We start from the raw sequence: 24,742 nt of genomic DNA on the forward strand, positions 1-24,742 counted from the left end.
AAGGCTGTCTAGAAGGCGAGTAGCGAGGGTGGCGGCGAGATGTAGACCATGTCGACGTTGCCAAACGATCCAATCGTCTCTTGTAGCACCTGTAGGCCAGGGGACAGAGGCGTGTACAGCGTGACGAGGAACACGACGCGAGAGGCGGCCAAGTTGCGCAGTCCCGTGACGCCCGCCTCCAGAGACGTGAGGTCCTCCAAAACGACGCGACGGACATACGCTGCCGGGACGCGACCAGGGTCCGAGAGGAGCGCGGTCGTGACGTCTACGGAGCTCGGTGTGCTTTGATTTTGTAGTCGTCGTTGACGCGCTGGAGCAAAAGGCTCAGCGACGCATCGATGGCTGGCACAAAAAGTCGGTCACCATCGTAGCCGACATGAAATCGAGCGCGAGAGAGCTCAGCGCAATCAAAGCCAGCACGTACAAGAGGCCGATGACGTGGATGTAGGAGCTACGGGGACGCGGTGGTGGAGGGCACGCCAACCGAGCGCGGTGACGGCGATTGCCCCACCCGCACGACCGACATCAATCGTGAGCCGTGGGAAACGGACGTTTTGATGACGAAAGGGTGTCGGTGCGGATAGCACCGCTCGTTCAGTTTTTGTAGTAACGAAAACACTCGTAATAGAGATCGTTATAAAGATGAACTTGCAAGGAATAGAGCCGACGACAACTAACTTTTATCCGACTTATCTCGCGTTGGCGCATGGCATGCGTCCGAAAACTTGACTCTGTCGAGAGCGACACCCATCACCGCGGTTATCAAGGGTATTTATGCCCTTGCTGTCACGGCGTACGAGTCGGGGAACCTGGTGTCGTATCCTGCTTGGTGCGTTTCAGCGACGGGATCTCGTTGTCGTTGCTCATCTTGCGTTTGGAAGGCAGCTGTGGCCCCATGCATGTTGCAGCTTTGGGAGCTGGCTTGCGCAAGTGCGGTGGGAGAGCTGGACCAATCGCTGCTTGTGGCGAGGCCGGACGCTCCTTTGAGGTGGGCGTCGCCTTCGCCGCCGCTCTCTGCTTGAGGCGCACTTCGTACTGAAGAAGCTGCTTGAGAAAGCTGCCGTTTGGCTGGGCCTACGCTTGACGTTGCGCATTGGTCGCGAATCGAGAGAGGTGCACGTACCTCGGGGCGACGGGCTTGTACAAAGGCGAGGGCTTCGTCGCGCGACAGCTCCTTGGTTCGCATCACGTAGGCGACGACGATGGACGCTGACCGACTCACGCCCTGCTTGCAGTGCACGAGCACCTTGCCTATTTCGTATACCGTATCTCTGTCAAGCAATTGGGCGTGCACTAGTACCGTAAAATTGGGCTTGGTCGAGAAAGGCCAGACAGCCTTCGATCGACGTCAAGATGTCCTCGCCCTTGTTGTCGTATAGCGCGCATCGGCGGTAGCTATTGACGCACGCAATAAGACTCCAGGAATCTTATCCTGCCGTACGTGAAGCGCGTGTCGTTCTCAAAAAAGTTTGGCACGCCCGCGACCGGGTCCACCGAGCGCGCCGGTGTGACCTATCGCAGGCGTCGTAGAGCACGTATGCGGAGAAGAAGCATGATGTACGTTGAGGATGTGTGTGATGCCGAGCTTGAGCAGCGTGTCCCTGTCCTTGGCATGGCTACGGCTCCCGAGGTAGACGTGGTCAAGCACGTGTGCTGGTTCCGCGCCCGCCATCGTCGAGTTTGCGAATATCCGGAAATGCAAAGTCATCCGTATAACAGCGAAACGGTCTGCGACATGTCTGTCGGATTTTGCCAAAATGGAAATTAGCAATTCGGGGCATTGAATTCGGGGATTGTCTGCCTGGGTGAGGAAGATGAGCGCCATGACCGCTGACTTGGAGGAAATGCCGAGAAATATCTTTTTATTGAGCTGCCTACCCGCAAGTCAGATCGAGCCAAACGAACCACAAAGGAGCCATACATTTTACGTTCACGTTACAAACTGAATGGGCGGGCCTTGCCAATTAGTCATTTTTTCATTTGGGACTCGACTTTTATAAAAAATCTTATTGACATCGCGCTCATATTCCATTCCTTGGCACGATGACTGCGCTACGACGTCAGGCAAGTGGACTTAAGACGGGGGTGTTAATGTGAGGGACGATTTCTGGGTTCCCATTCTGGGATGGGTGCCATGGCGCGTATGGTGCGATGGCTTGTGCGGCTGCGCTGCGCGTAGGTGGAGCTTCTCAATGAGCCCTTCAATATGCACCATATCGTCGCTGTCGAGGAGGTTGCTCTTGTTCTACACACATAAAGTATTGCATCAAGTACCTCAGTGGGCGCGTATGTACGAGTTCGTCTTCGAGTTTTTCTTGCGAGTTGATCTTCTTGAGCGAGTAGAACGCATTCGTTGGTGTCTGACTGCGCCCCAGGAGCAAGTGTTGGTAAATGACGCTCCACACCTAATGCACGGTTCGTTGTGTCTTCAGTGGGTTCTTGCTACCAGCACGAATGGCATCTTTTCACTCTTTTCCTTGAAGGCCAAGAGGCGTTCGAGGGTCTCTAGCTCGTTGGACTTTTCGACGACGTCGGACGGCGTCGGGTGCACACTGAGGCTGCGTGGCGTTTGTTCTACGGGGGGCGGGGGGGGCACACACACGGGCGTTGCCACGTGGACGACCGGCTCCGCGAGGACACCGTTCTCGCGTGCGAGGCGGGTGGGCTCGTGGAAGACTTGCAGGATCTTCCATACTTCAAAGAGCACACGTTGGTCCATCACGGCCTTTCTAATTTTGTTGGGCGTTCGTTTCGTCAACGTAGGGTAGTGATAATGCTGTGCACCGCAACTGGTTTGCAGAATATTCCCTTGTACGAGTACTCGTTGAAATGACTTATTCTAAGCATTAATTTCTGACTGATTGATGTACAAGGAAACTCGTCCATATCTATTCACCCACTGCACCTCATACCACTTGAAAGACAAACGCAGTCCTTGGTCTCCGACAGTTGGTCGTGGGCTCCAACAGCATCCGACGGCTACTTTAGATATAGTCTTGGATCGTCTTCAGTTGGTATCCAAGTTTTAATGAAAGGCTTTACAAGACGACGCCCTTGGCCACCAGCCAGCTCGAATGCGATACAATGCCCCTCCTGGATTCGAATGCATCCCAGCGTCGGTTTCAGCAGGTCGGTCACCAGATCTTGTTGGATGTCGCTATCGGACTTTGATGTGAGTGCTCTGCTGCGCCCGCAGCACTTGGTCACGCTCGAGGCCGCGTTCACCGGCGCGCCGAACGGAACGTTGGACCTCACAGCCTTTGCAACCGTGCTCACGTCGGTGCTTGGGCCCGGTCGACTACGAGACGACCAGCTCCGACGGCTCTTCGAGCGCATTGACGCCAACTCGGACGGGCACGTCGATTGGCGAGAGTGGTGTCACTTCTTTCTCATTCTGGACCAGCGCAGCATCAATCTGGAGCGCGACGCCAACCGCGCCGAGCTCCGACCGTCCCTCGAAGTTGTCTCATCCAGCACCCACGATAGCCCGATCTTTCGCCTGGCGCAGACCCGCTTGACGCGCCGGCTCGCTCACTCGAATCACTCGCGTACTGACAGCGTCTACGTCACATGCACGCACGCCGGCGTTGTGTGTGTCTGGGATGCATCCACCCTTGATAGCCTCTACACGCACGAGAGTCTGCGGGGCAGCTACGTGACCGACATGTGTATCTTTTCGTTTAACGAATGCGCCTACGCGGCCTTGAGCCGCGTCGATCGATCGATCCAAGTGGTTGTGCTAACAACGGGAGCGATTGTGCTGTCGCTACAGCCTCTCCGAGACACGGCCATGAGCCTCACGACCTATGAACATGCCCACACCTGCCGGCTCGTATTTGGCGACATGGCTGGGCGCCTCCACATCGTCCCGATCTTGCCCGATTATACCGCCTCGTTGATCGAGCACCTGGCCGTCCATGCAGACTGGGTGACCAAGGTACACGTCCTTTTTATGGGAGAATTCTTTTGGTTTGATGCATTTTCCACGTGGCCTAGGTGGTGTACGAGCCAACGCTGCACGTGCTCTGGACCGCGTCCGTCGATGGCGCCATTCACTGCGTGCGTGTGCCCGACCATACTCTGCTCCACTCGTTCACCCAGCATCGGTATCGTGTGGTGGGGACAAATATTGGGGCGACATCGGTGTCTAGGGGCGGTGTCTACGCGCTCCTATCGGTGCCGACGTTGACCTTTGTTGCAAGCTCGGGCGCAGGCAACCACATTTGCCTCTGGGACCCTGTCTCCACCAATTTACTCGCTACGCTGGTGGGGCACGCGGCCCCCGTCTACGAAGTGAGGTCCTTCGTCGTTGTATTCATGGTGCCATGCTGTGCGTGTAGATGACTGCGAACGCGCCAGCCGGCAAGCTTTTTTCGCTCGCCAAGGACAAGACGATCAAAGTCTGGGACTGCTACAGCTACGAGTGCACGCAGACGATCATGGATGCGAACCCGTACTTTCCTCACGACCACGTCGAGTGCATTCTATGGGACCGCGACTTGCAGCACCTCGTGTCCACAACAACGCAACTCCGCGTGTGGCCAGCCGACATGGTGCACTGCGACGACTTGATGGAATGCCGAAGCGTCATCCGTTGGATGTGCTAGGTGCTCAAGCAGACAGTGCGTCATCGCCGCAGCCATGACGTTGCGATCACATGCGCCGCGTACTCTGCGCTCCTGCATCAAGTATTCTGACTCTTGCAGGGACACAAGGTGACAGCGTTGGCTTGGGAGCAGGTGGCCTCGGCCGATGTCGACTCGGTCGTGAATACGTGGGATGCCACCACGGGCAAGCTCGTGCTGCGGATGCCGCGCGCCCACGACGACGAACGGGTGCGATTTCAACCGAGAATGCTATTGGACCTTGATTGTCCAATATAGATCACCGCCATGTCGTACGATATGCGAGGGAAACGACTGATTACGGGCGCCGCCGACGGCTCTGTGCGCATCTGGAACGGCAGCAACGGACAACTTCTCTCGGTAGAGCCTTGCGCGACGAGTTCCGACATGTCAATAATGATGATGCGTAGCAATGGCGCGACGATGACGCGTGCAGCGTCGTCGCACTGTTGTTTGTGCAGCCCATCATGCACACGACGTCACTCAACACGAGCTGGTAGCGATCGTCGTGCCCTCTTCTTGTTACGAGCAAAGCGATCGTGTAGCTATGTCCTCGTCGCAGGCGACGACAGCCAAGTGCGCTTCTTTGAAGATACCAAGGCGCTGGAGATGACACCGAATGCGGCGTGGCCGGACGCTGAGGACAACCAGCAGCGAGGACACGCCGAGGTCATCACAGCCATGTGCTGGCTCCCAGCCAAGGTCGGGCTCGTTGTCTCGGCGAGCCTCGACGGCACCATTTGCATTTGGTCGCTGCACACACGTACGCGTGTATGTCGTTGCAAACGTAAAATCGTTTTCTAGGCCGCACCCAAGACCGACTCCACCTCTCGTACGCGCGAGAAGATTTATGCCCGGACGACATGCCGTCGTCGCCCGCGTCGTGTGATCATGCCGTATTGTGATACAGCTATATTGTAAGATATCTCATAGTAGCCTAGATGTCGGTGGTCTCGCATCCCCTCATCAACGGGTTCGTCACGGGCGGTAGCGACGGGCGCATCGACTTTTGGTCGACAAAGGTACGATATATTACCCTTTGCGATAGTTGCACATGTGACACATTGTTGTTCTAGTCGGCAACGATTCGACACTCGATTCTACCATCCTTGGAGGGACATGCTGTCGAGGGCATAACGTCCCTGGCAATTGATGTCTCGGGCTCGCTACTGCTAGCCGGGTACACCCATGGGGTGCTACAGGTCGTTGTGGGCGTTTGCGCCTCTCTCACGCTGTCCGATTTTGACTAGGTGCACTCGATCTACGATGTGCCAAAGCATTTCACCACGCTTGGCTCCCGACCATTGGATCTGCCGCGGTTCCTAAACACCCGCGAGCGACGCTGGGTGGCGCATGGCGCCTCCGTTGTGTTTGTCGCCTTTGCAAAGACCATGGTATTTATCGCACGGACCGTGAACGTGAGATAAGAGAGTGATGAGGTCGTTTCGGCGGCAAGTGACGGCCTCGTGCTGCTCTCGTCGTGGCAAGGCGGTGTCGTGCTCGGTACCTTTGGCCACGATACATTCCCGACAGCCCTGGACGCGCCGCATGACTTGAATGCGACGAGGTGCCATATATTGCGTTGTTTAACTGATGACAACTCTGTCCACGGTGTTTTTAGCGAGACGAATACGAACGACAAGCCGCATGCGATATTGCAGCGCACCAAAGCTCGACGGCTACCCCACCCTCCAATTCTTGGCGTACAATCAACGAAAGACGACAGTGGGTAGCGTGGACGACCATGTAGGAGGCGCCGCGCCGTCCGCAGCCGTCGGCAATGCTGTCGCGGCCAAGTGCCGTCAAGAGCCAGCGCGTGCTCTCGCCTCGGGAAGCTTCTTTGGCTGCGAGCAACCAACTGGTCTCGACCAATTCTATCCACACCTCGTGCTCACGGCGCAGTAGACGTTGCACGCGGTCACTTTGGTGCCAGCGACACTCGAACGCATCGTCCACAAACGCCATCGGGAAGTTGCGCGCGATCCCGACGGGTATCAGTAGAAGCGTCTCCTTCGGCCATCCTTTCCATAGATATGTATCAATACACATCGATCGATCTACCATGTGGGTGCTATAACGATCCTCTTGCCTCTGTCAGGCGGGTGCTTTGATGCCATGCAGTTCCATCGCGGTAATCGCAGTCTCCATCGCGCTTCACATTCGCCTTGCACGGTGTCGCAACAATTGTGCACGGCCAAATACTGCGCAGGCCAGTCTCCAAGTACATGGCTGCATTCGCTTCGTAGCACTGCGCAATAGCAGCATGCCATCTCGATCGAGCGATGGAGGTCGTCGTCCTAGCAGGATGAAAGACGTATCCAGATCCATTCCCAGCCTTCTGCCTCGAGGCGATTCGAGTGCCCACAAACAAGGTCGTTGAGTTACTTTAGTGAGCCGCCGCTCCGGCCAAAGTTGCGTGATGTATATACATGGCCGGTGGGCTGCGCGACGTACGGTTGTGCTTTCGGGGGCGGTGTCATGCTCACCTCTACACATCGCAACACACTTTGTACACGGTCGCAGCACGGTGTCAAGACTACCTGGTCGCGGCATGAGCTTGTGGTTGCCCAAGCTGTTGAAGCCCGTCAGTTGACCTAGTGATAGGCCGCGTGGTCGACAGGCCAGTTGCATTGCATTGCTACCAAGGGTCGTGGCCTCGGATCGGCGCCGGGCGTCCGTTGGCGGTGTCATCGTCGATGGCGACGCCAGCGGCATGTCGTGTACCTTGCGGTCCGTGGGCACTTGGGGCAAGACCGTCCCCAAGACGGCGTTGTTGCTGCTGGTCTGCCGCCGCTGGCCGCCGATGATCGACTCGAAACTCATGGCTGTGAGCTTCACGGATGTTTTGCTCGAGGTAGCAAAGTGCGGGGCGTTGATCACTAGTTTGCATCAGTCGGTGCACACGGCTGGCATGCGACGTACGAGCAGCCGAGACGGCGGGGGGGAGCGACGGCGCGACCATGGCGCGGTCATGCATGAAGAGCACTTCGACGCGCTCGCGCTCTTCGAGGGTGATGTCTTTCCCGTCCAAGCACTTGAGGCTCGAGTAGCGATAGATGATCGTCGACCGACACAAGTGGCGCTTGGCGAGCGGGTTGTTGGCGACCCAGAGCTCTTGCACGATCGGAATGAGTGGCTGGAGACGCTCGACCTCTTCGAGGTCGGGTAACCGGTTGTTGGACAAGTCGAGCACCTAACCACGAGTCGTTGGCCTTGCCAAAGGGAGGTACAATGCTTACCTGCAGTCGGCTGAGCGGGTAAAAGTACACGAGCGATCGGAGGCTGTTGTCGTCCATCTTCAGGACGACAAGGCTTGTGAGCACGTTGGTTGTCGCCGCTTCAAACTGCCGGATCTTGTTCTTGCTCAGAATGAGCTCCCGAAGCTCGTGGGCGTGGGTGAGGCCCGCGATTTGCGTAATGTCATTGCCTTCGAGGTTGAGAATCTACCATTCCGTTGGCATTGCTCTAAACGTGGTAGGTGCGCGCACTTTGAGTTCTTGGAGGTGGTGCAGACCCAGTTGCGACATGTCTGTGATGAGGTTGTGCCCGAGTTGGAGGTTCTCGAGCTTCGGACACGCCAAGACACCCGTGTGCGGGCCTGCATGGGAGAGGCGCTCGATCCGATTGCTCGATAGGTTGAGGCCGCGGAGCTTGGGCAGCTTCTCAATGCCCGAGATATCAGTAATCAGGTTGTTTTCAAGGTTGAGGCTCTTGAGGTTCACAAAGACGTCCCTACGCGCATGTTGCATCCACACAATTCTACCAAAATGAAGAGTAAAATACCCGTGGAGCGACCCGATTTCGCGGATCCGGCACGACGACAGCTCCATTTCATGGATTCGATTGAACGCGTGGCCAATTTTCTCGATGAGAAAGTCGGTCGTGAGCTTGCCGCTGTACTTTTGCTTGGCTTCAAACTGGAGGTCGCTCGAGATGCTCACGCCGTCCAGCACCTTGATGCGCCGAAGGTTATAGATCGTATACAGCGTGTACTCGGCGTCGGCGCAGAATCCGTTGCCAGAAAAGTCCACAATGATGAGCTTGGGCAGCGATTTGAGGTGCTACAAAAGACGAAAAATGCGTCCAAATCCCATCGTTTTCGAGGTGTCCTACGTGGATTTCCTTGATGTTGGCAATGTTGTTGTTGCCAATGTAGAGCTCCGTGAGCTTGACGAGGTGTGAGAGGCCTTGGAGCGACGTAATATGGTTGTCTTCGAGCGACAACTAGTCAACAAACGTATCAACTCGATACGATATCAACATGCCAAGTGGACCTGCTTGAGATTCACGAGCGTGTCAAGGTTCTTCATGCCCATGAGCTTGTTCTTGCCGAGGTCGAGCACCTTGAGGTGCACGAGCGTATCCAAGTTTTCAATCGTCATAATCTGGTTGTTGTCCTAGACACAAACATAAAATATCTTTTCAGATTCAAAAGGCCGTACGAGCGCCAGCTCTTCCAAGTTGGTGCACTGACTAAGGCCATCGATAAAGCTCAGATCGTTGTCCGAGAAGGACGCAACACGGAGCGATGTGAGTTTCTCTAAATGGCTGAGCATCGAGAGAGACTCGTGGTCCACGTGCAGCTCCTCCACCGTGGCCCACCAGCTCTCATCGTCGTCGTTTTCGACGGCCCGGAGCGCTCCGTCGCTATCTTGGCCTAGCGGCTTGCTGCGGAATCGTGCCAAGCTCGACTCACCGCGATCGTGCCGGCTCCCGCGCGCGCACGCCCAGATCTTATGCGGCGAGAGACGCACGGCGAGCGATGTCGAGAGCTCACTCGCGACCACCGGCGCCATGTCGAGACGCTGCAGCTTGGGGAGTCGCTGGAGCACGTTCTTTCGGTACCGCTTGGTTTCACAGATGGCGTTGTTGCGCAGGTCCAATGTATGCAAACTCGGCACGTGGCTGAGCGTACTCACATCCTCAAAACGGTAGAGCAAGTTGTTGTTGAGCAGGAGCGTCTGCAGTCCAAGAAGCCCATGGATGTTGTCGATCGAGCGCAAAATGTTGTAGCCCAGATCCAATGTGGACAGCGACGTCAAGCCCTCGAGCCCCTCGATCGTCCGAATCTCGTTGAAGCTGAGCACGAGGCGCTCGAGCTTGACGAGGCCGCACCCTCCGAGTCCGGCGAGCGACTTGAGCCCCGAGCTCGTGAGGTTCAAGTGCACCATGTCGTGCGGCGCGACACCATGGGCCAACGACTCGATAGTCGACGGCGAAATGAGCATATTGGCGATGCCACCAATGGCCTGTCGCCGCGCAATCGTTGGGTCCATTTGAATGAGGTTCTTGGCGGCTTCTTCGAGCAAATGCTGCTCGAGAAGCGGCTCGGAGAACACGAGTTGGTACTTGAGCTTGAAGGCTTCGGTGAGCGCGATCGCCGCGCCCATGTCGACAATCGCTTCGTCCGATGTGATGCCATACTGCTTGTAGTCGTCCGGGCCCAGCGGACGGCTGGCGACGACCGCGGGTGCGACGGACGGGACCAAGCCCGCGAGGAGGTGCGACGCCGTGTCCAGTGGCGTGTACTCGTACTCGACGATGTACTCGGGCAACGCAAGCGCCGCGTCGAGTAAAAAGTACATACGCTGCTTTGGGTCGGTCGGTTTGATGGCTTGGAGGCACTGAACGTCGTCGGGCTTTTGCAGCGGGAACGACGCGCTTGGCTCGACGATCCGCGTGTGGCCCACAAAGGCTTTGGCGATGACGAGGACGCCGTCCGGTAGCTTGTACTCGCCCGAGAGCAGCTTGCGCTGCGTACTGCGCATGCCTCTTGTGAGCTCGAGCGACTGCCAGCCGAAATGCATATAGCTCGCGACATCGGCGTCGGGCTCGGCGCCACGATGCAGCGCAGTTGCAATGCGAGGGACATCAAGAAGCGCAAGTGAGTTGGTGAGCTTCATGCCGTGCGCGCAGTGCGGTCCGAGCACGGCATACTCGTCGGCAGCGCGGAAGCCGTGTTCGATCACATGGTACTGCTCCTTGACGCCATCGACACGATCGAGGATCGGCGGTTGCATGTAGAAGAGGTACTCGAGCGTATTTTCGATTGCCACGTCGGTGGTGTCCTTGGTAGTAGTGTCCACGTCCGTCGATGGCGGGCCGCTATCGATGGTGCTCTCCTTGATGGTCACGCCGCGCTTACTCACATTGTCCTTGATATGTTCGTCCGGACCAGACAGAAGCGTCTCGACGCGCTCCTGAAACCGGTTGCGCAGAAACCGGTTGTTGATGCGCGTGACACGGTTGACCTTGAGGTCGCGGATTCCGAGGGGTGCGAGGTCGGCCAAGAAGGCGCGTGACTTGAGCAAGTCGACGCAGCTCGCGTACCACACGTCGGCGTCCGAGCCATCTTCGAGGCGAATGTTCCCGCCCGTGTTGAGCTCCAAGAGGAGGCGTGCGATCGTTTTTTCACTCAGCTTTGTGAGCTGGTGCCGCAGGTGCTCGAACGCTTCGGTCATGCTATGTATGCACTGCGTCTTGGCGACTATGTACGCAGCGACTTGGGCCCGCTTCGCCTCGAGGCTTCCGGGCGGGTACTTGGGAAACGTCTGCGAGGCGCCTTGCATGTTGGCATCTTCGATCTCCTTGTCAAGATCCGAGAGCTCGCGCATGACCGCGTTCAGGTTAAAGTTGGCAAAGTTGATGTGATCGGTATAGCACTGCCGTGCGTGCCGCACGCAGTTGGAGATGTTGCGCTTGATGGTCTTGATGCGCATGTTGTAGTACATACGCTTCTTCATGAGCGTCGAGTCGGCGATCTGCTTGTTGAGCGGACTCAATTCGAGCGTGTCGAGGTACGCGAGGTGCGGCAGTTGGCAGAGAAGGTACGTCTGGTAGTTGCACAGCCGGCACACGGGGTTGTCGCCAAAGTGCGGATCGCTCAGACTGAGCGACGTGAGGTGCGGCAGCTTCCCAAGCGGCGCCAATGCCTGGAAGCTGCTTAGCTGGTTGGCCGCGACATTGAGCTCGGTCAGTGTCACGTTGGCATCCAGACACCGCTCGAGCGATGCGATATGGTTCTTGGCCACCCATAGCACCCGCAGCGCAGTGCAGTGCTCGAGCCCACTGAGGCGCTCGATGCGGTTGTCGTTGAGCCAGAGCGTTTCGAGGTGGGTGAGCGGCGAAAGGCCGTCGATGCAAACGAGCGCATTCGAGCTCAGGTTGAGGTACGTCAAGCGCGTGCACTGTGAGAGGCCTTCAATGCGCCCAAGGCTGCACTCGACGATCCGAAGGGACTCGAGCTGCGGGCACGACTCGAGGCCTTCGAGCACCGATATCGTTGGGTGCTTGACGATCGAGAGGTCCCGCAAATTGGTAAAGTACTTGACAGTATCCATGCGCGGCCAAAAGCCGAGAAACATCTCGAGCGACTGCACGAGGTGCGCGCGCTTGCCAAACTGCTTGCGCGAGAGGCCGTTGGCGCTGCAGAGCTCGTCCAGATCGGGCAGCGCCGAGAGAAGGTGCATGCGGTCGGACGTGGGCTGGTCGACGACGTCGCCGTCGCCGTCGCCGTTGTTGCACTCGGACTCGGAGGACTCGGGCTCGAGCGCGGCCTTGCTCTCGGCCGACCGCAGCGCCCGCGTTGATGCCATCGGGAATGCTACGCCGTTTCGACGTGCAACCGATGCGCATCCGGATAACGTCCGCTTGCGCACGGGAATAGTGTACGTTGAAGTCAAAAACGCTTCGTACGCGGGTTGTTCTCTCTTTCTCTTGGTGACGCAATGATACAAGCGAGGACTCGTGGTGAGGATACGCTGGCGATGTGCGCGCCGTCTCACTCCTTCAGCCGTACTCGCACGAGGTCGGCGCGCATGATAACCAGATTGCTACCAAGACCATAAGGCTTCCATGTCCTTGACAATATTACTACCTGCGTACTCCAAAGTTGACTGCTGCCCTATAGACTCGGCCAATAGTCATTCATTCAATCGTGGTTGAAGATCATCGCAGTCATGTGGGGTGAGCGCAGGGGCAGTCGGCATTTCGCTACAACCTAGGCTCAAAAGGCTTGACTGGTTCGACACACAAATGCGTCGGTGCTATCACAGACAATAATCTGTCCTCTGATTTAAGGTCCGACGTCGTTTGTATACTATAAAGCTCGCGAGAGAAGACTCGAACGGAAGCGTCGTGTCCCGCCGTTTCGCGCGGAAACCCAAAACGACGGTAGTGAAATAGTGTGATCTCGGCGATGATTGGCTTGCGTCTCAAGTTCGCGCGCATCTACGCGCGACGTGCCCACCATTCCCAATCCAACATGTACTGCGATCTCAACGTGCCCGCGGACGGCGCGGCTGGCGCGCAGCAGAGCTTCTTCCTCCTCGAGATGGCCCGATGTAGGCGACGCCCATGCGATGCCATGCTGCTGCTCATGCTCGTCGCGCAGTAGGATACGGCTGCATGGCGCTCAACGTCGAGAACGACGGAACCAAGCCTCCGCGCGCGCCCGAGTCACTGGCGCCATGGAGCCTCGAGAATGGCCGGAAGACCAAAACGCAGCTGCATGGTCTTCGCATTGGCAGCGAGAGCCCGCCGCCGGCCGTCCGCCAGCTCAAGCGCATCACGTTGCAGTGCGACGACATGAACGCGGCGCATGCCATCGTAGGCGATGATCCTCCTGTGAGTTGTGCTCATCATGCGTCGTGGCACCCTAGAACAGCAACCCGGTGATCCGCGCCTACGACATTGTCGCCGTCGAGCCCTCGTCGCAGCGCCTCTTCCAGTCTTTTGCGAGCAAGGCGACGTCGATGTCATTGCGCTCGACGTCTCGTCGCGGCTGCCGTTCCAGCTCCGCAAGCCCTTGGTACAACACACCCAATATTCCCGCAGCCCATGCAAATCGGATGTTCGATAGGTCGACGCGGCCATTGCACGGGGCGTCTACTTCGAGCTCAAGTACACGGCGGCGCTGGGCGGTACGTCCATAGTGCGATCATCCAATGACGCGATGTGCCGACGGGTGCAACTAGATTCGAGCGGCCGGCGGTACTTCTTCGCCAACGCCAGCAGCCTCGTCCGCATCACGCGCGGCCGCCACATCATCTTCGGCAGCGGCGCGGCGCGGGACATGCTCCTGCGGTCGCCCTACGACGTGATCAACATTGGCATGCTCCTCGGCCTGCCGTACGGTAAGGCCATGGACGCAGTCTCGTCGTCGTGCACGGCCGTCATTGCCCACGGAGGTGCGTTCGTATCCATATATGTATTCATCTTCTTGTATCACGAACGACTCATGGATGCAATGTGGCAGAGGTGCGCAAGGTCAAGGGCAGCCAAGTCGTGGTCATGCGGGACGCCACCGAGGGTGACGACGACGTCGACATGATGACCGAGTAGATGCTGCATGTTGGTAATATGAAGGACGGTTTATGCTGCGTCTTGCTTTGACTCTTCCTCGTCGCCAACGTCCATCTCCTTGGTTTCTTCTTCGTCATCTTCACCATTATTATCGTCATGCTCCTGGGTGTCGTCCTTGGCCGCCGTCGCCTTGGGCTTCTTGGCCGTCGCCTTGGCGCGCTGGAGAAAGTCAGCGGTCGGCGCCACCAGCTGGCCAAAGTCGACGTCCTGGAGCGCCTTGAAGACGTCGTTGCCCGAGATGGTCTGGCGGCCCTTGGTCTTGCACTCGTCGTCGGCGCTAGTACATCGGAGCATGAGCGAGATTCGATATGGCGTCGTCCTACGCCGCCGTGAGGTAGAGCACGAAGATGCCAGCGGCCGTCTGCAGCAGCTCCTTCCCTTCCTTCGTAAGCCCGGCCTTGGTCGGCAGCGCCAGCTTGGCCGCGCGGGTCACGCTCACGAGCGGCAGGTCGTGTTCCATCCGCTCAAGATATGGGCCGACGTGAGCGTCCGTGATTGGCGGAAAGTCGACGAGGTCGGTTGGTTGCTGACCGGTTATTTGCTGGCGCCAAATTGGTCCAACGGGCCAACTTGGCGCCAGCAGCCACGGCTGTCGTGGAGGGCCAGAGATGCGCTGCTGGCCTTCACCTATATCACTCTACACCTAGCCACAAACCATAAGATGACACCTCGGGCCGAGGCGAGCAGCCGAATCGGCCGCAGTAACCTTGCGGCATCGCCCTGCGACCTGGTCCAAGGACGGCCACGTTAGCCATCCTTGGACCTGGACTACGGCGCTCGACCCGCGAATCTCGTAAATGAGCTCACAAGGTTTTACATGGGAAGGGATGTGGACATGGTCGATGTTTCTCCATCGCACGGGCTCGGATTGCCTTTTGTTACTGTACAAAGGTAGCAACAAGGCGTGGCTCACCTCGCTCATCTGCATTGGTGCTACGACAATATGTGCGCAGGTGTGGTATGAAACACGGCTACTGAATGCAAACTGTCGATGCTCTGTTATGGATTGCCCGGTCGGTATAGGCAATACCGTGAAGGTACTGCGGCCAGAGGTGGGTGACAAGTTGGGCCACAGTGTGTCGGTCGCCAAGAAGATGGTCATGTGGTGCTGAAGGGCAAGAAGGGGTCATGTACACCACGAGCCGGGAATTCTATCGGCAGCTTCAACCGTCGTAGCCTACGACGGTTGAAGCCTACGACTGTTGAAGCTGCCGACGAGTAAAGGGTACGTACGTACATGTAGAACGACGTGGCTAGCTGAGTGTGCCACGTAGCTCGAGGTACCCAGTACTGACTGCTCTCATGGACTGCTCTAGAGCCAAGCCAAGTTCTTCGGTTGATATCTGCATGACCGCAAGCAGCGTCGGGTAGTCGTGGTGCGGGGAAATGGCAGCCTCGTCGTATTGTTTGCAACCGTGATTCGGCCCCTCGTCGTCGCATCCGCGTCGGTCTCACTCGCAGTGCCCGCTCGAGGGCGCACGACGATCGCGGAAAGAGGAATGATCATGATGATGGGACAACAGGGCTTCGATTGCTTGTCGATTATAGTGAGGTAAATTTACTTGCGGGCACGGTTGGCATCCAACGTCTTCTTGACTTCGTCCATGAAGGGCTCGGTCGTGAGGTACTGGTCGGGCGTCACGTTCGACGTGCCGTGGACGCAGATGGCGAGATCCTTGGTCATAAAGCCCTTCTCGACCGTCTCGATGACCGCCGACTCCCAGTCGTTGCAGAACGTGATGAGCTCGTTGTTGCCATCGAGCTTGCCACGGTGCGCGAGACCGCGCGTCCAGGCGTACATGGACGCGATCGGGTTCGTCGACGTGGCCTTGCCCTTCTGGTACTCGCGCCAGTGGCGCGTGACCGTGCCATGGGCGGCCTCGGCTTCGACCGTCTTGCCATCAGGCGCGAGGAGCACCGACGTCATGAGGCCGAGCGAGCCATAGCCCTGGGCGACAATGTCCGACTGGACATCACCATCGTAGTTCTTGCAGGCCCAGACAAAGCCGCCGTCCGACTTGAGCGCCTGGGCGACCATGTCGTCGATGAGGCGGTGCGTGTAGCTGATGCCAGCCGCATCGTACTTGGCCTTGTACTCGGCCTGGTAGACTTCCTCAAAGATGTCCTTGAAGCGGCCATCGTACTTCTTCAAGATCGTGTTCTTGGTCGAGAGGTACAAGTCCTGCTTCTTCGTGAGCGCAAACGACAAGCACGAGTGGGCGAACGCGTAGATCGAGTCCTCCGTGTTGTACATGCCCATGCCGACACCGGCGCCCTTGAAGTCATAGACCTCCCACGACTGCTTGGCGCTGCCATCGGCCGGCGTGAAGCTCATCTCAAACTTGCCAGGGCCGTTCGCGACAAAGTCCGTGCACTTGTACTGGTCACCAAAGGCGTGGCGGCCGACAACGATCGGCTTCTTCCAGCCGGGCACGAGGCGGGGCACGTTCGAGATGACGATCGGCTCGCGGAAGACCGTACCGTTCAAGATGTTGCGGATCGTGCCGTTGGGCGACTTCCACATCTGCTTGAGCTTGAACTCTGATACAAAGCATGCTGCATGAGCCATGGTGCCACCTCATGTAGCGCGTACCCTGGACGCGCTCCTCATCGGGCGTGATCGTCGCGCACTTGATACCGACGTTGAACTCCTTGATGGCGTGGGCGGCGTCGATCGTGACCTGGTCGTTGGTCGCATCGCGGTTCGGGAGGCCCAAGTCAAAGTACTCGATGTTCAGGTCGAGGTACGGGTGGACAAACTTGGACTTGATCTGGTCCCAGATCACACGCGTCATCTCATCACCGTCGAGGTCGACGACGGGGTTGGCGACGGCGATCTTCTTGGCTTGCGAGGAGACTATACGTGCATATACAGCGTCAACCTCGGTTCCTAGCCTCCATGCTCCTTCGAGCGTGGCGGAAGATGACGCGGAACGTACACCCGCGGGTGGCGGTCGAGGCGGCTTTGGCGAGCATGATCACGAAAGGAAATGAAGTGGCGTCGTGTGTCGCAACCCCACGTCGCCTTTGGACACCTTTTGACAAAACTCAACGCGTCCGCCAATCAGCGCCGCGTTGAGAGTCAAAACCGACATTTATACAGCGTTTAGGAGCTGACGACTCAAATTTGTAATCATGAAACTCAAACGCCATGGAAACCGATGATGTCGCGTCAACACCGCGTGGATTTTGTGGGGCCACGACAGGAAATTGAGTTTGCTTGATTTTTGAGCTCGCCACATCCAAGAGGTGCGACATGTGCGATGCCATTGGTGGACGGCAGGCGCCGGGTGCAAATGGACGTTAAGCGCCACGATTGGCCGTCGGCGCCACGCCGCCATGGCCCGTCGCGAAGCTACCTGGTTGCCATCACGAGGGGTTCTGCTGCCTACACTCGCAGTGGCCCATTTCCTTAGCCGCTGCCCGTCGCTGTGTCAATGAAGAACTCAACTGAAGAACTCGAGGAATGTGCTTGATAGGGATGGCCAACTTCAACGTCGATCCTCGTGCGTCCGCAGGTGGCCCTTGTGCTTGAAGCAGCCCAGCTCCATCGTGAAACTCCATCGCGCAACTCCATCGTGCTACACAGCGCCGCCACCATAAGCTGCGAGCCATGCGCACCGCATCGGCGATGCTCGCCGAAGGTGATGCTGAGTGAAGCGTGTCGAAGCCATCCATCGTGGCCGCCTGGGCGGGCCAGGTTGGGTGGTGCTGCTTCAACATCAAGCTTCAACATCGTCACATGGTCCGCAGGTCCATGAAATAGTGTGAAACCAGATCGTATTGGCAACGTCGTCGCGCTGCACGTAAAGGCACATGCTCAAAATCCATCGCACCACTCAAACGCCATCACGCTGCTACGGTACTAGTACTACGCGTGAATCCAGTGCGTTGCACACCGGCGCGGCCGACCGTGTCCGGTTGGTAACCTACGGATCGTAAATAGTGTGCGATGGGACTCTTGTATCCGGACATTGTGACCGAATCCGGATACGCGTGGCATGGCGTCGTTGCTGGCGGGCGACGAGCCGTTCGTGGCCGAGGCCACGCCGTCGAGTGCGAGCGCCGACGACGCGATCGCGCTCTTCCCCAAGCGCAAGCGACGGCGGCGCCAGACGTCGCTGGTCGAGAAGATCGATCTCATTCAGCGGGCCGACTCTGGCGTGAGCCAGCGCCATCTCGCCCGCGACTTTGACATTGGTCTCGGCACGGTCAACAACATCTTGAAGAAGAAGGCCAAGACCTTGTTTGAGGCCGAGGCGCCGCCGTCGCATGCACCCAAGCGCAAGGCGCGCCACGAAGTCGTCAACAACATGGTCTGGGACTGGTACAAGGCGCAGAAAGGCCCGGTCTCGGGCATTATGGTCCAAGAAAAGCGCTCGAGCTCGCCAAGCGCGTGCCGCAAGCGCAGTCGTTCAAGGCCTCCAACGGTTGGCTCGAGACGTTTTGCAAGCGCCACGTCATCTCGTTTCGGAAGCAGCGCCGCGCCGCGAGCGCGCCGCCACTGCCAATGGCGATGGACCTGCCCGACCCCTCCCTCGAAGAGTGGGCCGATTGGTACGCCTCGGAGCGCATGACAGATCTCCTGAAACGCTATGCACCGGACGACATCTTCTCGGGCTCGGAGACGCAGCTGCTCTATCAGACGCTGCCCGACACGGCCGGTCGGCTGCTTCGGGACCTCAAAGACCACTCGCTCTCACTCCAAGAGGACGCCGACGTCATCACTCTCCTCTTGTGCTGCAACGCGACGGGGTCGCACAAGATTCCGCCGCTCGTCGTTGGCAGCGAAGTCAAGGTCGACGCGTCGCTCGAGGCGCTCGGGATGAAGAAGGCGCCGCAAGCCTGGATGACGGCCGACATCTTCCACGACTGGCTTCTCTCGCTCGACGCCGACATGAAGGTTTGCAACCGCAAGATTCTGCTGCTCTTGCCGAGTACGCCGTGCCACTCGTCGGACGTCGACCTCGCGCACGTCACAGTGCGCGTTTGTCCGTCAACCGCCTTTGGCCCCCAAGGCGGCTGCCCGCTTTTGCATGGCATCCTTCAAACGTTCAAGGACACGTACCGCGTGCGACTGCTCCGGCACGTCCTCGCCCAGCGCAAGCTCCAAGTCGCCGCATCGGTTGATGGGCCCCGCGTGCTAACGTGGGTCGCCGACGCCTGGGCGAGTGTCGCGCCCTCGACGTGCGCGGCCAGCTTTGCGCGGCACCCAATCGGCCCCTCGGACGACCTCGCCGCGCTCCTGGCCTTGTACTACGCCGTCATCGTCCCGATCGTCGAGCCGTCGCTCGTCCTCGGCCCGCTCGAGTTCATCGCAGTGGACGACCACCTCCCGACGCAACTCATGTTTACTGAAGAGTGGAGTCTTCTGGAGCAAAAAAAGCCGCCGCCGCCACCAAAGTCCAAGCTCACCATGGCGTTGGCGTACGAGCTGCTCGAGGATCTGCGGGCCTTTGCGGCCGAGAAGGCGCCGTCGCTCATCGAGAGCCTCGGGCACGTGTCCATGGTCATGGAAGACAAGCTCGTGCACGAAATGCAGCTGCATGCGGCGTCGACGATGGCCGCACTGCAGCCCGACGCGACGCCGACGTTGCCACCGGACGACGCGCCGGCCGCGCCGGCCTCGTACCCGTGGGAGTGAGACGCACGATCGACCCAACGACGACGACGACGACATGCGTTGATAGAAGAAGAATACACAAGACAAGATGTACATTTGTGTTCTTGGGCGAGTCACGGTGGACTTAAATTTGTCGTCAGTGTTGGCGCCGACGACCACCGAAGCGATGGCAGCGTCACGTCGATCGCATCGGTGGAGACAATTGCGTTGTCGATCCCGCGAGCGTATAGCGCCGCAAGCCGCGGAGGCAGCCCCACTGGCTCGTCCACGGGCACAAAGCTGGGCAGGACAAGAATGGATGCATCGATGCTATGCACCTTCTTGTGGCGATGTGCGTGCTGGTACGCAGGCAAGCGAATGACGACGCGTTGCCAGAGGACATGCAAGAGAAACACACCAAGCACGACGGCAAGCGGTGTCAAGAACCGCAGGAAGCTCTCGCTTGTCTGCGCAGAGTCGCCTTCGCAGATGCAGTCGGACGACGAAGCTCGCGTCGCGCATGCTGCACTCGATGTACAGCAGCAAAAAAGGACCGTGCTGTTGTGTATGCATGCAACGTACCCGCTGCGGCAAGCTGCTTCCGACGTCGTCGATAGCATGTCGACCATAGTAGACTACAGCACCACTGTCGTCGTCGGTTGGCAGAGAATACGGTAGCACGGCCAAGCGTTGGCGTTCCCATCGAAGGTTTTCGAGTGGGTTGCAGGCAGGTGAGATGTTGGTGGTGTCAACGCCCGACGGCGGCAACGTCAGGCGTACTATCCTCGCACGGCCATCGCACTCTTCTTGGATGATGCGGACGGGAATTCCAGCAGAACACCGCGTCGTTGGTGTGCGGCCTTGATGTAATGCCACCAATAATGTCAAGCAGGGACCGCCAACTCGCTCGAAGAAACGTCTTGTATCGAACAAGTGTCGTCGTGGCCCTTTACGACGGCAAGGTGCCCTTATATCTGTGTCGAGGCCAGAGGTTCGGTACGAGACACTGCGACTTAGGACAGTAAAACTTGCAAGGTCTCGCCGCCACTGGTTTGACTCGTCAGCATCTCGCTGCGGTACGCGACGCGGTACGGCGTGTCGCCGCTCGCCGTGCGCGCGCTCTTGTCGGCGTTGTAGCGCAAAAGGAGCTGGCACAGGTCGGCGTGCCCGCGCTCGGCCGCAATGTGCAATCCCGTCACAAGATCGTCCTATATAAAGTATCCCTCGCCCATGACTGCCTCGCTTTCCATTCGCACCGTCGCCATCTGGACGGGCGCGCCGTAGTCGAGGAAGAGCTGGGCGATCTTGGTATGACCATGATCAACCACGGATAGAAACAGCGGCTGCCCAAACTTCTAGCCATGCCCACCCCGTTCGTAGCCGCCGTCATGAGGTAGAAGGGTACCGTGAGGCTTTTGGGGTCGGCGCCGTGGTGCAGCAGGAGACGCGTCGCCTCGACGTGCCCTTGGTCGGCAGCGAACATGAGCGCCGAGACGCCGTAGCGCTACTTGATAGTCGTTTTCGGAGAAGAAATGACAATATCCTGTACATTGGTCACATGGACGTGGACACCGTCCCCAAGCAGTCGCCGAAGCACGTCCGTTTGGCCACGCCGGGCTGCCTCGACAAACTCTTCGTGCGACGCCGTACTACTGCCAGCCAACGAGCCCTCTATACGATGATGACCCGTCGCGGGAGGCAACATTCAACACAATGCAAAGCGTACTGCGAAGGAGGTTGGCGATCGAGCTATGGCCGCGCTGAACCGCGAGCTCGAGTGGTGTCTTTTCCTTCTTCTACAGTCATTCCAGTGGGTAAGAACCCAGTGCGCGCGTCCAGGATCCAAGTACCGACGACATCTTGGAGTGGTCGGCGCCATGCCGGAGCAACAGACGCACAATGTCTTCGTGGCCGTTGGCGGCGGCCATGTGCAGCGCGGTCCATCCGAGCTCCTATCGTCGCAACATCATCATCATTAGAAAGACAGATGCCAGTGGCGTCGTCTACCGAGTGCTTGATGTTGACGTCGAGGCCTTGGTCGAGGTACCGCTCGACTTCGGCGGCGCGGCCACCTTGGGCCGCTTCGGTGAAGGCGTCGCCGTGGCGCCCCACTGCCGCAAGCACCGTCAAGCGCATCGCAGCGTCCGACGCGCTTAACGCATTCGCGTCGTCGTGGAATGCTTGCTCGATCGCACTGACGCGCTCGGCGGCGTCCTTGAGGCTCATGCTCGTGGCCTTTCTGTAACCACGCTGTCGTTTCGCCGTTGCCCGTACTGAGTGAACAACGCTCCGCAAATGCGTCCCGCACTCGCATCGTGCAGGGACGTGTTGGATGTGGAGGTTCGTCCATTGGATGTCGTCACTACAAATGTCTCGGTGTGCCAGTGCGACGAATGTGTCATAGATCATGGCCGCCTTGGCACGGCGGTGGCCTTCTTGTGTGTACATGTATACTTCGTTGGACCTCTTGTCGTCTGCCGCGACGACGCGGCTACTGGATCTAGGCGCCGGATCAACAACCTCGACAACGCACACTACCGACCAAAGACCACGCCGACCAACGCCAAGACGTGGTAATACAACGCTAGCCTACTCTTTCACAGCACTGATTTTCGCAGCGAGCATTTTTCTAGGATGCTCCACTCACATGTCAGTCGGGGTAGGGCTACGTCACGTTGAAGCTATCTCTGGAGCCCCACAAGGGCGTACACACTGCATACGATACTGCTTGCTCCTCGTAGATTGAGAAGAGGTTGACGACAAATGCAAGTGACGAGAGGCAACGCGTTCTTAGGTAGATCTTATTGCTTCCCGCATCCCAAGGTGTGCGTGGAAACGACTAGTACTCGTTTAGTAGTCCGAGCCACCGCCGAACATGCCAGCGGCCGTGACATCCTCCTCCGACTCAGCCTTCTTGTCCTCGACGGCAGCGGCGGCCGCCGGGGCGGCACCACCGGCAGCCGGGGCGGCAGCGGCAAAGGCCGACGGGTCGGCAAGGAAGGCCTTGAACGGGTCGGCCTTCTTGAACGAGAACGACTCGCACTCGACAGCGACGGCGACGAGCGACTTGAAGGCGTTGGCGATCGAGTGCGGGATCGAGGCGAGCGTGGGGAAGCCAAGCGCAAGCGAGACGGCGGCGACGTTGCGGAGACCGGCGACGAACTTGTTGACGAGGTCGTCCTCCGTAAGGTCGAGGACAGCGGGGTCGAACATCGAGCCGTTGTCGTAGACCGTCACGATCGACATACCGTACGAGAACGGGCGGATGTTGAGCTTCTGGAGGAGCGCAGCCTCCGAGTTACCGACCTTCTCGCCCTTCTTGGTGAGGAGCACGTCCGAGACGATTTCAATCTGACCCTTCTGGATCTTGGTACCGATCTGGAGGGCCTGGAAGAACGAGGTCTGGCCGGGGTCGCAGCCGGTGGGACCAGCCGGGCACCACACATCGACGGGGGCGACGGCGCCGATACGGGCCGGGGCCGGGACCTTGTTGTCGTCGAGCACCTTGCGCACCTCGCCGAGGTCCGAGTTGGTGAAGACAAAGCCGACGTTGCCGCGGAGGAGCGGGATGAGCTGCTCGAGCGGGTGGCCCGGGTTCTTCTTGAGGTAGTTGGCGAAGACCTTGCGGATCATCGTGTTCTTGCCCATGAGCACCTCGCCCGTGCCGCGGAGCGCGATACGGATCTGCTGGATCTGGTTCGAGCCGACGTTGTCGACCGTCACGAGGAAGATCTTGGTGTACTCATCGAGCAAGCCCTCGAGCTTGATGAAGTATTCGCCCTTGCGTTCCATAGAGATGCCCATCTTGACGTAGTCGTTTAACCTTGGGGAGACACACGCCTTTTTGTTAATGAATTCGACTTGTTAGTTAGTCGGCCTGACAAAGCGTCAACTCCAACCAAATGGCAAAGTGGCCTATTTCGTATTGTATACCTTACGATGTGTATGGCACATTAAATTGAGCGATTTAAAGCGCACTTACGAGGAGATTCCGCACTTACGGAATGTATGGTGCTTGAGACAGGAGGTTCTCGGAACCAGTCGTTTCGGCCAATCAACGGCGACGGCCATCGCTCATGAGCTTTCACTTTCCAAAGTGTACCAAACGAACACCATGGTGCGTGCTTAGCGGCGTCTTATGGCCACAAGAAGGGCTTACCAAGGGGCATGTAGGCTGACGAACATGATCTGATCGAAATCGCTGCGGCCCGCAAGAAGCGCGCCTTCAAGAAGTTCACGTACCGTGGCGTGGACCTTGACAAGCTCCTCGACCTCAACCACGAAGAGCTCATGGACCTCGTGAACGCGCGCGCCCGCCGCCGCTTCTCGCGTGGTCTTAAGCGCAAGCCGATGGCGCTCATCAAGCGCCTGCGCAAGGCCAAGCAGGAGGCCAAGCCCCTTGAGCGCCCGCGTGGTATCAAGACGCACCTCCGTAACATGATCGTCGTCCCCGAGATGATCGGCTCGGTCATCGGTATCTACAACGGCAAGTCGTTCAACGGTGTCGAAATCAAGGTGTGTTCCAGAACATATATCACAGCTCTCGGGGGAGGAGGGCCTTTGAACCCGAAGAGCAGGCAGTGGCAACGTGTTGTCACTCGCCTCGACTCTCCTCCCTTTGTGACCGTTCTGTGTACGGGGCGACCCAAGAGAGCTTTTCTGATATATCCCGCGACCCGGGCAGGCGCTCACTTTTCCATGTCTAGCCCGAGATGGTCGGCCACTACCTTGGTGAACTCTCGATCACGTACAAGCCCGTCGCCCACGGTCGCCCCGGTATCAACGCCATGCACCAGAACCGCTTCATCCCCTTGTAAATGTCTACAAGAGGCCTCAGCTCTTGGCGCTTGTCATGGTTTGCTAACCTCCTGTGAATACATGACGCTTTGGTACACCACGCCGCCGGCGCGTCCCTCTTCTTCGTAAGTCCCATGGTCGTGCCAATGATCAAACCTCGCACATCCGAATGCAATGCTGGATACCCCATGATTTGCACGTCAGTATGAGGCACGACCGGGACCCTTTTATCTTTTACATTTGAGCTAGTGTATATTCTTTGTCGAGCTTAACATTCAACTACTTCTGCTTTCCTCCGCTTTACACTCGGTACTCTTCATGGTATTTGGCTCGTCGGCCGGCGGCTCACTTGATG

General features: G+C 58.3%; 10 protein-coding genes across 10 annotated transcripts; 3 read left to right on the forward strand and 7 right to left on the reverse strand.

Annotated features, from left to right (window-relative positions):
• Positions 1-662: 662 nt before the first annotated feature.
• SPRG_01396 (hypothetical protein) lies at positions 663-1,686 on the reverse strand. The gene is made up of 5 exons (XM_012339613.1): positions 1,562-1,686; positions 1,442-1,512; positions 1,301-1,395; positions 1,124-1,251; positions 663-1,074 (listed from the first exon to the last, which is right to left on the reverse strand). Exons 1-5 carry the CDS (start codon positions 1,670-1,672, stop codon positions 787-789), a joined length of 693 nt encoding a protein of 230 aa, XP_012195003.1. The 5' UTR covers positions 1,673-1,686; the 3' UTR covers positions 663-786.
• A 267-nt stretch (positions 1,687-1,953) lies between these two features.
• Positions 1,954-2,724, reverse strand: SPRG_01397 (hypothetical protein). The gene is made up of 3 exons (XM_012339614.1): positions 2,447-2,724; positions 2,295-2,405; positions 1,954-2,245 (listed from the first exon to the last, which is right to left on the reverse strand). Exons 1-3 carry the CDS (start codon positions 2,717-2,719, stop codon positions 2,075-2,077), a joined length of 555 nt encoding a protein of 184 aa, XP_012195004.1. The 5' UTR covers positions 2,720-2,724; the 3' UTR covers positions 1,954-2,074.
• Positions 2,725-3,129: 405 nt separating this feature from the next.
• Positions 3,130-5,530, forward strand: SPRG_01398 (hypothetical protein; the record flags this gene model as incomplete). Its single annotated transcript, XM_012339615.1, has 10 exons — positions 3,130-3,937; positions 3,997-4,106; positions 4,152-4,293; positions 4,341-4,553; positions 4,608-4,688; positions 4,740-4,835; positions 4,884-4,985; positions 5,036-5,121; positions 5,171-5,388; positions 5,430-5,530. Exons 1-10 carry the CDS (start codon positions 3,152-3,154, stop codon positions 5,528-5,530), a joined length of 1,935 nt encoding a protein of 644 aa, XP_012195005.1. The 5' UTR covers positions 3,130-3,151.
• Positions 5,531-6,982: 1,452 nt separating this feature from the next.
• SPRG_01399 (hypothetical protein) lies at positions 6,983-12,220 on the reverse strand (the record flags this gene model as incomplete). The annotated part of the gene is made up of 10 exons (XM_012339616.1): positions 6,983-7,113; positions 7,166-7,219; positions 7,268-7,504; positions 7,548-7,818; positions 7,865-8,068; positions 8,114-8,357; positions 8,409-8,686; positions 8,739-8,849; positions 8,900-9,022; positions 9,068-12,220. 10 exons carry the CDS (start codon positions 12,218-12,220, stop codon positions 7,007-7,009), a joined length of 4,782 nt encoding a protein of 1,593 aa, XP_012195006.1. The 3' UTR covers positions 6,983-7,006.
• Positions 12,221-12,887: 667 nt separating this feature from the next.
• Positions 12,888-14,005, forward strand: SPRG_01400 (hypothetical protein). The gene is made up of 6 exons (XM_012339617.1): positions 12,888-12,967; positions 13,018-13,232; positions 13,286-13,434; positions 13,486-13,546; positions 13,601-13,813; positions 13,882-14,005. The coding sequence occupies exons 2-6, from the start codon at positions 13,094-13,096 to the stop codon at positions 13,965-13,967; spliced, it is 648 nt and encodes a 215-aa protein (XP_012195007.1). The 5' UTR covers positions 12,888-12,967; positions 13,018-13,093; the 3' UTR covers positions 13,968-14,005.
• On the reverse strand, positions 13,956-14,516 carry SPRG_01401 (hypothetical protein). Its single transcript, XM_012339618.1, has 2 exons — positions 14,312-14,516; positions 13,956-14,265 (listed from the first exon to the last, which is right to left on the reverse strand). The coding sequence occupies exons 1-2, from the start codon at positions 14,446-14,448 to the stop codon at positions 13,998-14,000; spliced, it is 405 nt and encodes a 134-aa protein (XP_012195008.1). The 5' UTR covers positions 14,449-14,516; the 3' UTR covers positions 13,956-13,997.
• A 981-nt stretch (positions 14,517-15,497) lies between these two features.
• SPRG_01402 (isocitrate dehydrogenase) lies at positions 15,498-17,000 on the reverse strand. Its single transcript, XM_012339619.1, has 3 exons — positions 16,928-17,000; positions 16,582-16,845; positions 15,498-16,529 (listed from the first exon to the last, which is right to left on the reverse strand). Exons 1-3 carry the CDS (start codon positions 16,962-16,964, stop codon positions 15,547-15,549), a joined length of 1,284 nt encoding a protein of 427 aa, XP_012195009.1. The 5' UTR covers positions 16,965-17,000; the 3' UTR covers positions 15,498-15,546.
• A 3,406-nt stretch (positions 17,001-20,406) lies between these two features.
• Positions 20,407-21,853, reverse strand: SPRG_01403 (hypothetical protein). Its single transcript, XM_012339620.1, has 7 exons — positions 21,598-21,853; positions 21,441-21,542; positions 21,317-21,386; positions 21,140-21,261; positions 20,996-21,094; positions 20,847-20,945; positions 20,407-20,798 (listed from the first exon to the last, which is right to left on the reverse strand). The coding sequence occupies exons 1-7, from the start codon at positions 21,814-21,816 to the stop codon at positions 20,604-20,606; spliced, it is 906 nt and encodes a 301-aa protein (XP_012195010.1). The 5' UTR covers positions 21,817-21,853; the 3' UTR covers positions 20,407-20,603.
• Positions 21,854-22,342: 489 nt separating this feature from the next.
• On the reverse strand, positions 22,343-23,501 carry SPRG_01404 (hypothetical protein). The gene has a single exon (XM_012339621.1). It carries the CDS (start codon positions 23,392-23,394, stop codon positions 22,441-22,443), a length of 954 nt encoding a protein of 317 aa, XP_012195011.1. The 5' UTR covers positions 23,395-23,501; the 3' UTR covers positions 22,343-22,440.
• A 175-nt stretch (positions 23,502-23,676) lies between these two features.
• SPRG_01405 (40S ribosomal protein S15) lies at positions 23,677-24,490 on the forward strand. Its single transcript, XM_012339622.1, has 3 exons — positions 23,677-23,707; positions 23,764-24,105; positions 24,297-24,490. Exons 1-3 carry the CDS (start codon positions 23,705-23,707, stop codon positions 24,405-24,407), a joined length of 456 nt encoding a protein of 151 aa, XP_012195012.1. The 5' UTR covers positions 23,677-23,704; the 3' UTR covers positions 24,408-24,490.
• Positions 24,491-24,742: the final 252 nt, after the last annotated feature.

Source organism: Saprolegnia parasitica (assembly GCF_000151545.1).
Source record: "Saprolegnia parasitica CBS 223.65 unplaced genomic scaffold supercont2.3, whole genome shotgun sequence".
NCBI lineage: Eukaryota > Oomycota > Saprolegniomycetes > Saprolegniales > Saprolegniaceae > Saprolegnia > Saprolegnia parasitica.